Consider the following 12231-nt stretch of genomic DNA (forward strand, 5'->3'; position numbering starts at 1 on the left):
CCTGCATCTTTGGGGAGCTTCTGGTTACATGCCTCTGTAGCCACAGGGGGCCTCCTAAGACTGCTGCAAATACAGGGATCTCTAGCACTCTGTGTCTGTACACAGGCAGTGTTTGGAAGCATACAGACTGCACCTGCAGAGAGCATCCAGCAGCATGCATCGTACCTGTAAGGAGCCTTGAGGAGTATGCACCATACCTACAGGAGGTGTCCAGGAACATGTATTTGCATTACAGTGAGTGTCCAGGAGGGTACATCTGTATTTACAGTGAAGCTTCAGGAGCATGTGTTTCTATTTATATGGAGCTTCCAGGCAAGTACATTTGTACTTAGAGAGAGAGGTCATTTGTACCCAAGGGAAGCCTACAGAAAGTTGCATCTTTACTTACAAGCGAGCTCCAGGATAGTGCATCTCTAATTACAATTTGGCAAGTCTGGGTGAATAATCGTCTCTTGAAAGTTCACTATCTGCAATACCATACACCAATAGGAATTCCCATCATCAGGGGTGACCGGTGGAACTTTGGTGAAATTGTTTCATGTGGACTGGTTGTTGGGCTTGAAGCTTCATTGAGGCTGTGATGAAGGTACTAAGTTACAGGTCTGGAATATCTGGTACCTGCAGAGTCAGTGAAAAAGTAGTCAAAAAACAAGCTGGCTGCCAATGACGTGGGGTTAAATAGGCTTCCTCATCCTCAGAGAAGGAAACCAGGGACTGGTGGTGAAATCGTTTTATTCACCATTTAAATGAATGATCTGAACCATGAATCTGGAGAATAATTTCACAATTCAATGATACCAGCAACTGCAGGTAAAGTCAACACAGAGGAAGAATGTAATAAACACATTACATTAATAAAACCCAAACGTGCTTGTAATTGGCAAATTAATTTCAACAATGGTAAGTGCAACCTATCGCATTTTGGCAGATGGAAGGAGGTGGCTGCAAAAAAAGTTAATACATAGAAACACATCGGGATATCTATGTTTACAATAAAATCAAGGTTAGGGCATTCCAAAGAATTCATTTTAAAGTATAGCAGCATCAAGTGTATTGAATAACATTGGAATAGAAGGGTAAAGGTTCACAATATAAGCTTACAAGGTCTTAAAAAGTGGAAGAATATGTTTCATTTCCGGACCAACAGAACTGATAAAGAGAAGGATGGGAAACTGGATAAAAATGAAAGGGTTGTGAAACCTGGGCTTGATGAAGTAATGATGACAGTTCTGGTCCCATATTCTGAAAGGACAATAAAGGGCACTGCAGAAGGTTCAAAAAGGAGTCAGAGGAAGGATTAAACACACAGGGACTGTTTGGAGATGAAGATTACTGGATGACTAACTAGGAGTTCTTTAAAATTGTTGGAGAAGTTGTTTCCTTGTGGGTGAGCTCAAAACTTGTGAACATAGATACAAATTATCCACAAATAAACCCCAATAAAGCCAGGAGATACACACTTCGAATGTGCTGCCATGAGGAGCAGTTAAGCCAAACTGTACACATGGAAGGGAGATAAATGTGAAGGAAAACGGTACAGAGGAAAGGATGAAACAGTGGGGGGGGGGGGGGGGGGGGGTGAAAGGTGGATTGTGTAAAGAATAAACCACTTGTGCAGTTTATGTAATGCTTACCATGACTCTGGAATCCTTATGCCCGAGCATTTTCTTGTTATTCTCCATTATGATGTTGGCAATGATCTTGTTTATTGGTACCAGTAGTAACCCTAGAATAAGGCCCCCTAGGAAAGCCACACCAACCTGCTGGTACAGAAGGTACAGAGTGATACTAAACTGAAATGGTAGGCTCCACACCTCGTGAAAGCTGGGAAAGAAATTCACTATCCGGTCTGTGTCAGTGCTCATGAAGTTGACAATCTCACCCACGGAGAATCTGGACAGAGTAGTGGCATTGACACGCAAGGCTTTGCGATAGATGGCAGAGATCAGAGCTGCCCGAACTGACATGCCAACCATCATGACTTGATAGTTGAATTGGTTGAGGATGGCGGCACCTGCAAAGGTGCTCAGGAACAGTCCCAGTGTGTACCAGATGCCCTTTGTCATCTGCTTGGTGCCAGACTCCATGAAACTGACCAGCAGGTTTAAAAGCAGAGGTCCTGCAAAGCCTAACATGTTGCCCATAAACTTCAATATCCCCAGGGAGTAATAACGAAATCCAAAGGCTTTGTGCAAGACCGACAACAGGCGCACTTCCGTGTCTTTGTTTGCAGGCGTGCTCTCTTCCTGGCTCGCCCCAGACCATCTTCGATCACTCCATGAATTTCCATGGGGGCTCCGACTCCTATCAGGTTGAGGTTTCTGTCCAGGTTGCTTAGTTTCCTTCTTTGATGCTATGAGTGCACACCTCTGCCAGCATTTGCGATAAAGTTCTTCAATGGTTTCGGTGCGAAGTTTTGGCGGAAGCTGGTAGACATTGTTGGGCTGGGCAATCTGACGATTATACCCTTGCTTCATCAGGGGGTTCATCCAGAAGTAGAAGAGGCGAGAGACCCAACTCGTCCCCTCCTCGGCTGCAATCTGTTCCTCAGGTCCGGTACTCACACCCTGCAACAGGGGCTCCCGTTCAGAACCCTGTTCGTCTCTTCTAGAGTGGGAGGCAACAAGCACAACGATATAAGCAAGAAGCAAACTTAATTCTGCACTGATCAAAATGAATCGCAGCCAGCTTGAGAGGTATTCTGAGCATGTGACTTGTCCATTCTGACAATCAGCTACCAGAATGATAATTAACGCAGGGGCAGGCAGGATGGCAAAGATCATCAGTACTGTTGGACCTAACGAGCGTCCATACTGCGATCTGCTGAGTGCTATCATTGCCAGTCCATGAACAAGCCAGGCTACCACAGCAACAGAGTCCACCAACACCTCCAGCCATAGAGTATTCAGGTTTGGAAAAAAGATGATTGCCACCACGTCAATGAGGAAAAGAGCCAACATAACGAAAGAAATGATAATCCTGCATTCCCAGCTCCATGCGAAATTCTGCCAGCGAGATCTGTCAACGAAAGAGTCAAGTTCAGAAGATGTTAAATTACTTTTATTCTTTAATCAAACCAAGAGGTATTGGCACTTAGGAAGCTAATGCTAAATTTCTCATTCGGCATATTGTGCGAGCACTTCCATTTTGAAGCATCTGTTACTCTATGTAACTCCAACAACGTAACAGCTACCATCTCAGAACTACAATTATTTTGCACCTGGTGACATCTTTCCATGTTGCACACCACTCAAATTATACCCGTTCATAAAACTGGCGATTCAGAACCAAATTAGAGACTAACGGCAGAGATTAGAGCTGCCCGAACTGACATGCCAACCATCATGACTTGATAGTTGAGTTGGTTGAGGATGGTGGCACCTGCAAAGGTGCTCAGGAACAGTCCCAGTGTGTACCAGATGCCCTTTGTCATCTGCTTGGTGCCAGACTCCATGAAACTGACCAGCAGGTTCATGTGCTAAATCCAAGTGATGTTGCTGCAACTGTTATTTTTCATCCAGAACCATTACAGATTCTTTCACCTACTACTCTTAAAAATGTTTGCAAAAATGAATAGATACAAGGAGTTTCAGAAGAAAGTGTGATGAGAATAGGCAATTCACTACCACAATAAGTTGTCGAAGTGAAAACTGTGCATGCATTTCACATCTGAGAAAGAATAGTAGAGAGGATCATGCTGACAGATGTCATACAATCATAGAATGGTTCGAGCACAGAGTGAGGTGATTTGGTCCATTGTGTCCTCATTGGCTTACAACTACTGCAATTCACTAGTTCCACCTCTTGGCCCTTCCTCCCTCACCTTGCAAATTTTTCTCCACTGTATATTTATCCAACCCCCTCTCAAAGGCCGTAATGCAACCTGCTTGTAACAAATCTGCAGGCAGTGCACTCCATATTCCAATCACACGCTGCTTAAAAAAAATCCTCATATCACTCTTAATTCTTTTCTCCTTTTATTTTATACCCATGATCTCTACTCCACCAATGGGAACAGGCTCTGACTATCCACTCTGTCCAGTCCCTTCATCGTCTACGTACTTCCTCCAACATCCTCGCAGCCTTCCCATAATATGGTGACCAGCTTTGAACACAATGCTGCAGTTGAGGGTGGACCAGTGACTTACGAAGGTTCTGCATGACTTGCCTGTTCTCTACTCTATGCCTCTGTTGTTAAAACCCAGAACTGTTTATGCCTTCTTAATTACCTTCTCATCCTGCCCTGCCACTTTCAATGACTTGTGCACATACATCCAGGTCTCTATTAGAACACTATCCTTGATTGTATGTTCTCTCTCCTTGTTCTTCCTACCTTATAGTTCTGGATGCATTAAACTTGATCTGCCATGTGATTGGCCACTTCACTTGGCTGTTTTTATCCTGCTGCACCTATCACTACCTCTTCACAGTTCAAAATATCATCCGCATATTTAGAAATAGTAGTTTACACCCAAGTCCAAGTCATCAACAGAGATCAAAGATTAATAGAGATCAAAGATAGTTCCTCACCAATCCCTGGGGAACAACACTATTCACCTTCTTCCCGTCTGAAAGACAAGCATTCACTCAACCATCCGTGGTCCGTTACTTAGCCAACCTTGTATCCATGCTGTCAATATCCTTTTTTAGCCATGTGCTTCAACTTTGCAGATAAGCCTGTTGTGTGGCATCTTATCAAAAGCCACCAGGCAGATCGCGTACAGCACAACAATGGTCAAATCGGTTAAACGTAATTTGCCCAAAATAAATCCACGCCGACTTGCCTTAATTAATCCATTTTCTTCTTGATGATGATTAAACCTGTCCCAGAGCAATATTTCAACAAGCTTCTAAAAATCAGCCTGACATGCCTGTTGTTTCTGGGCTGACCCTGCTCCCAGTTTTGAACAAGGAGTAACATTTCGTACTCTCTAGTCCTCTGGCTCTAGATGAGAAGAGGAGGCTTGAGCCGAGCTTAAATGTCAGTAATGACCGAGTTGGAATGTATGTCCTCATTAACAGTAAGCATGAAATGACAGGATCGTCACAGTGGCCCAACTGCTTCACCTTTATCCTTTCGAGGAGGATATCTGCTGTCCTTGCCGACCTGGCCGATCTGTGACTCCACAACAATGCAGTTGACTCTTAACTGTCTTCTTTGTTCAGGACTAATTAAGGACAGAAATGAATGCTGGCATTGCCAGCAATGTCGTAATTATCTACATCCACATATGTAACCTGATGACCAAGGCCTGCATTGTAATCATCTGTCCAGGCTGTGGTTTCATGCAGCCTCAGTAAAAAAAAATAACAACTTCAGAATCAGCCAGCCACTTCCCTTGATTCTACCCTGAATTGCTCCCAATATGACCTCTGGGAGACGGCACTTGATACAAAAACAGAGACGTGGAACTCACGTACCGAGGGGTGTTAAGATAACAAGCACTGGCAAAGGCCAGGGCAGCATGTGGCACCACATTGAGAACTAGCTGAGTGAAGCAGTATCCAACGCTACCATTTTGCCACAGTGGAAATGGGTTAGAAGGATCAGAGTCACACAACGCAGCCAGGAAGTCAGCCATGCCAGGGTAGCAACCACAGCATCAGGGAATACCTGGGGAAAAAAACAAAGAGTATGATATATAAATAAGGCAGCAAGCTCAACAACTCCATGGGTTTACAAGACGCATAGAACCGACACAGAGCAACCTGCAGATAAAGTTACTGCCAACTTTTAACGTATATTTCCTTGTTAAAATAGACTTGGTTTCACTGGTGAATGAATGCTTCACTCGTGGTCCAAACCAGAGGGGCCAAAACTCCACTGCCTGTTGGTTGAGATTGGCTCAGCAGGAATTAGGGCAAGTAGATAGGCAATAATGCCATAGAGTCATAAAGCTTTAGAATCCTACAGCATGGAAACAGGCCCTTTGGCCCACCACGTCCATGCCAACCATCTCTACTACTCCCATTTGTCACCATTAGTTCCATAGCCTTCTATGCCTTGGCGATTCAATTGCTCACCTGGATACATCTTAAATGTTGAGAGAGTACCTGGCTCCACCACTGCAGTGGGCAGTATCTTCCTGATTCCAACCACCCTCCAGATGAAAAATTCTTCCTCAGATCCCCTCTAGACTTCTTACCCTTACCCTACATCTATACTCTATTTGAGACCTCATAAGAACCAAAGAAATTGGGAGGAGAAGGCCATCTGGCCCCTTGAGTCTGTTCTGCCATTCAATATGATCTTGGATGATCTACCCCAGGCCTCAACTTCTTCTCTGTGCCAGATTCTTACAGCAGTTGATCCCCATTATTTCAAAAATTTAAATCGGCCTCCACTTTACCTAATGGTCTAGCTCCCATGACTCTCGGGACAGAGAATTCCAGAAATTCACGACCCTCTGAGAGAAGAGATTTCTGCATACCTCAGTTTTAAATTACCAGCCCTTTATCTTGTAACTATGTTCCCTCATTCGAGACTCACCCACTAATGAAAACATCTCAACATCTATCCTGCCATGACCCCTTAGGATTTTATGTTTCAATAAGATCACCCTCATCTTTCTAAATTCCTCCAAAGAATACAGACCCAACCTGTTTAGCCCCTCTCAATAGGACAATTCTCTCACCCAGAAATTAGCCTGCTGACTTTCCTTTGGACTGTCTCCAGTGCTTTTTCCTTTCTTAGGTAAGAGGACTAAAACTCCAGCTGCTCTGATAAGGAAGAGTTCCCTAGTATTTACCCTGTCAATGCTCCTCATAACTCCATACAGCTCCATCAGGTCCCCTCTCAGCTTCTCTGCTCCACACAAAACAAACCCAGCCTTTCCAGTCCCTCCTCATTACTGAAACTTTCCATCCTAGCCAACATGCAGGTGAATCTCCTCTGCACTCTCTGCAGTGCAATCATCTCCTTCCAGAACTGTGCACAGTACTCCAGCTGTGGCCTAACCAATGTTTTTAAAGCACATAAAATGTTTTATAAAATGCATTTGTATTCTATGCCCTGGCTACAAAAGGCCAGTATCCTTTTTGCCTTCTTCACCACCCCTTCAGGGATCCCCGGACATGCCTTTAAGTGGCCGCCCCGTACACCGGCCGGCTCTGGACGTGCCCCCGCCCAGCTGAGGGGCGCGGGGGGGGCGGTGGGTGCGCCTCCACAGGCGGACGCGTCGGTGGTGCGGGGTGAGCGATGCCTGACGGAGGAAAGGGAACGGTCCCCGTCGCAGGGCTGGGATCCCCCCTCACCGGCTTCACCTCCGCTGGCGACACCAACCCTCACACCACACCGGCAACCAGCGTCACCCTGCTGTCCCGGACCAAGATGGGCCGCCCCGGCTGCGGGGAGGCGGTGGAGCGGGTGGAGCGCCGCCCCGCAGCCGGAGGCTGAAAGCGCCTGTGCAGTGGCTGCAGACGCTGCTCTCCCGCTCTGACCGAGGCTCCAGGACCCTCTCGGGCAGGTAGGAGCGAATGTCCATGTGTTTCCCAGTGGGGCTGGTGTGTGACCTGGAGGGGAACCTGCAGCAGGCGGGGCCTCCACGTCCCCACTGCTTTTGCCCTTTGGTGGTGAATGAAAACTTTGCGTCTGTCTCCATGGATTAAAAAAATAAAGGTATCAAACCGCAGAAAGAATTTGTAAATAGAGAGAGCATGTTGAGTAGTCCAGCATCGTCGAAAGTAGATAAATTGCTGGTCAGCATGCAGAGTCATGAGGCATGGAACTGGGCCTTTTGACCCACCGAGTCCGCACCAACCACCCATTTACACGACTCCTATTTTGTTCCACCCACATCCACCCTCCCCAGACTCTACCCCTCACTTACACACCAGGGGCAGTTTACAGCGGCCAATTAACCTACCAACCTGCACGTCTTTGGGATGTGGGAGGAAACCACACAGACAGTACCTGAGGTTAGGATTCAGCCTGGGTCTCTGCCACTGTGAGGTGGCTGCTCTACAGCTGTGCCACTACACCACCCACATTCCTGAGAAAAGCAAGAGTTCAGAGTGCAAGCTCTGAGAATCATTTTGAATCCTCTCCGACTATAGGCAATGGTGCCAGGAGACCAGAAGGTGGCTAACATGTCGATGTTGTTAAAAAGGGATATAGTGAATGTAGGCCGGTTCGACTGACAATGGTGATGGGCAAGTTGTTGGTAAAAATTCTACAGGTCAGCACACATCAACATTGAGAGGAGCACAAGCTAAGTAAAAGTGGTCCAATTATCGTGGAGAAAAGTAGTGTCTGACGAACTAACAATTGAATATTTTGAGGAAGGCATTAAGGTGAGCACAGACAGGAAGGTGCAGTCAGACCCATCTGAATTCTGCTTTAGGCACAGTTCACCAGCACCTTCTCAGAAGCATTTAGGGATAGGCAATAAATGTTGGACTTGCCAGTGACGTCCACATCCCAAAAGAAAAATAAACAAAAGGATAGAAGGATTTTAAGCAAGGCAAACCTATCACTGCTCTGCTTTTCCCTCCTATATATTGGGCTTCCCCTTTTCCTATCTTTAGTCCTGAAGAAGGGTCCTGACCCCAAACGTTGACCGCCTGCTTTTCTCCATGGATGCTGCCTGGCCTGCTGAGTTCCTCCAGCACCATTGTGTTTTTCATCTGGATTCCAGCATCTGCAGTCCTTTGTTTCTCAAGCTCCCTTGGCAGATTGATCAAGAAATAAAAACCTCTTAGAATCCAGTGGAAAGCAGGAAGCTGGAATAAAAATTGGCCAAGTAGCAGAAAGCAAAGGATGTCAGTAATTTTAGTGACTGGAGAGCTGTTTGCAGTGGGGTTCTGTAGGGTTTGGCCCTTGGCCTCTTGCATTTCAATGTTATAGGTCGATGACATGAACAAATATTGGTGCTGAAAATGGCAGTGGTTGATAGTGAGAAAGTAAGCTTGAGGCTACGGGGAGATATCAATGGATTTGTTAGGTGGACAGAGAAATGAAAAATGGCAAAAATAGGCAAGGGAATATACAATAAATAGTAGGATTCTAAGGGGAACAGAAGAACATTGGAACCCATGTCCATACATCCCAGACAAGTGGATTAAGGAGGTGATTAAGAACACCAATTGGATACCTTCTTTTATTGGTCGAAGCTTAGAATTCAAGAACAGGGAGGTAGGTTATGATACGTAAAACACTACTTAGGCCTAGGTTGTGTACAGCTCTGGTCACCACACTGCAGGAAGGATGTGGCAGTACCAGAGAGGATTTTCACAAGTATTGGTGGTGTAGGAGAGCTACAGTGAGGAGGAGAGACTTGCTAGGCTGGGCTTCCATTGTTTGGAAATAAAGAGGAATAAAAGGAAATTAAATTGAGGTACACCAAATTATCAGAGGTAAAGACAGGTAATGCACATTCACTAGAGAGGACAAAAACTTGGTGACAGGGAACTACAGCTTGGTGAGCCCCTCAGTGGTGGGAAAGTTACTGGAGGGGATTCTGAGAGATCGATCTGCACAGGGACAGTCAGCATAGCTTTATGCATGGGAAATCATATCTCATGAATTTAATTTTCTTTTTTTGTTGAAGAAGTGACCAAGAGGATTAATGTGGGCAGGGCAATAGATGTTGTCTACATGGACTTTAGAAAGACTTTTGACATGGTCCCATTTGGTAGACTGGTCGGAAGGTGGGCTCACTTGGGATCCAGGGTGAGCTACCCAATTGGATACAAATGGTGGAAGGAGTCAGAGGGTGGTAGTGGAGGGTTGTTTCTCAGATCGGAGGCCTGTGACCAATGTTGTGCTGCAGAGATTAGTGCCGAGTCCACTGTTGTTTGTCATAAAACGTTAACAGTTTGGATGAAAACTACGAGTAGTTGGGGTAAGACCAAATTTGAGTATTGTGCACAGTTCTGGTCACCCAGCTATATGAAGGATGTCAGTGAGCTGGACAGGGCACAAAAAAGATTCACAAGTATGTTATTGGGACTAGAGGGCCTGAGTTTTGAGGAGAGACTGGATAGGGTGGGATTTTCTTCCTGGAGCGTAGGAGGCTGAGGGGTGACCTTATAGAAGTATAGAAAATCATGAGGGGTATAGATGAGGTGAATGGCCACAGACATGTTCCCAGGGTAGGGGAGTCTAAAACTAGAGGGCATAGATTTATGGTGAGAGGGGAAAGATTTAAAAGGGACCCAAAGGGAAACTTTACACACGGAGGGTGGTACGTATATGGAACGAGCTGCCAGAGGAAGTGGTAGAAGGTAGGTACGTTAACAATGCTTAAAAGACATTTGGACAGGTACGTGAATAGGAAAGGTTTAGAGGGACATGGGCCAAGCATAGGCAAATGGGACTAGCTCAGATAGACATCTTGGTTGGCATGGATGAGTTGGGCCAAGGGGCCTGTTTCCCTGCTGTGTAACTCAGTGAGAATGTAAGTGGCATGATTAATACGTTTGCAGATGACACCAAAATTGGTGGTGTGGTGGACAGTGAAGAAGGTTGTCTAAGGTTACAACAGGCTCTAGATCAACTGGGAAGTGGGCAGAGAAACGGCAGATGGGATTTAACTCGGACAAGTGCAGAGTGATGCATTTAAAGCAGGGCAGAACTTGCACAGTAAATGACCTGACTCAGAGGATTGTTATAGAACAGAGAGACCTGAGGGTATAAGTACATCATTCCCTGGAAGTGGCAACACAAGGTTGTGAAGGAAGGCACATGGAATGCTTCACTTGGGATATTCAGGGAGGGGCTGGGACTGTTTTCCCTGGAGTGAAGGAGACTGATTGATGAACTTATAGAGGCTGATAAAATTAAGAGGGGCATAGATAAGGTGGATGGTTACAGTCTTTATCTCAGAGTAGGGGAGTCTAAAACTAGAGGGTATAGGTAAGGTGAGAGGGGAAATATTTAAAGGGGACCTGAGGGGCAACCACTTCACACAGAGGGTGGTGGGTACATGGAACAAGCTGCCAGAGGAAGCTGCAGAGATGGGTACAATTACAACTTTTAAAAGACATTTGGACAAGTTCATGGACAGGAACGGTTGAGAGCATTATGGGCCAAATGTGGCAAATCGGACAACCTCAGAAGGTACTTTGGTCGGTATGGACGAGTTGGGCCGAAGGGCCTGATTCTGTGCTGCATAATATTATGACTATAGCTGTTAGCTAAGTGGAAGGAGGAGAGAAATTGAACTAATATATTTTTCACTTAGTCAGTCTAGAACTCTGCCTGAAGGGCAGGAAGAGCAGAATGCTCGTGACATTTCAGTACCACCTGATTGAGCGCACGAAGAGCCATAACCTGCAGGACTATGGACCAAGAGCTGAGAAATGGGATGAACCTGCAGTCCATTTTGGTTGCATGGACACAGTGGCTGAATGTTCCCCTTTCGTCATCAAGTTCTGTGATTCGCTCTTCCAACAAAGCTCGAGGAAGCTTGAGGGGTGACCCCTCATCTTCTCACTGGGTGCATTAAAGCATTCCCAACATTGAGTGAATTCAGTCCTTTCAAGTTTCAACATTTCCAGTATGACAACTTCTCATATCTACAATTCACATCTTTTTTTGTCTGATAATTCAGATAATTATCCTCCACTGACCTTTTTTTGTTCACTAATCTCTTTACCCTCTTTTATCCAGCACTATTCATCTCTATAGGCATTTATTTTTTCCTTTCTTGCACCCTACCATAAACATTCCTTTTTGTTCTCTCCTGTACTACCCAATAGCCCCCTGCCACCTCTCTGCGTTTTAATTTTCCCAGTTCTAATCAAAGGTCTTAACATTCCCTCCTCCCCACCTGGCTCCACCTGACCATCTCCCACCATTTTTTTCACCCCCTCACCCACCCTTCCTTCCCTCCGTCCCCCCCCCCCCCCACCTCCCCGCCAAATTTGGTTCCACCTATCACCTACCAGCCCCTCCCTCTCAGTTCTATATACCGGTACCTGCCCTCTACACTCTCAGTCCTGATGCAGGGTCTCGACCTGAAACGTTGACCACGCCTTTGCTCCCACACGTGCTGTTTGACTCGCTGAGTTCTTCCAGTGGTTGATTTTTTTGCTCCAGATTCCAGCATCTGCAGTCTCTTGTGTCTCTGTATTTGATTACTTTGAAATGTTTTGCAAAAATTTGCCGAAATTTCTCAATCTAAAAATATAATTTGTATTTTTATGCTTGCATCGGGAAAACTCATAATGCTGTCTGTCCGAGTCATTGCTAAACTTGGGGAAATGGCGTTCTGTTTCATCACCTAGTTC

General features: G+C 45.7%; 1 protein-coding gene across 1 annotated transcript in view; it reads right to left on the reverse strand.

Annotated features, from left to right (window-relative positions):
* The window catches only part of abcc10 (ATP-binding cassette, sub-family C (CFTR/MRP), member 10), a 49246-nt gene extending 41789 nt beyond the window's left edge, over positions 1-7457 (reverse strand). Inside the window, exons 1-3 of the mRNA XM_052025402.1 lie at positions 7079-7457; positions 5422-5614; positions 1635-3018 (exon numbers count right to left, since the gene is read on the reverse strand). Of these exons, the coding sequence (XP_051881362.1) occupies positions 1635-3018; positions 5422-5582 (1545 nt within the window). The 5' untranslated portion in view covers positions 5583-5614; positions 7079-7457. The remainder of the gene's footprint in view (positions 1-1634; positions 3019-5421; positions 5615-7078) is intronic.
* Between the last annotated feature and the right edge of the window lie 4774 nt (positions 7458-12231).

Source organism: Pristis pectinata, chromosome 10 (genome assembly GCF_009764475.1).
Source record: "Pristis pectinata isolate sPriPec2 chromosome 10, sPriPec2.1.pri, whole genome shotgun sequence".
Taxonomy (NCBI): domain Eukaryota; kingdom Metazoa; phylum Chordata; class Chondrichthyes; order Rhinopristiformes; family Pristidae; genus Pristis; species Pristis pectinata.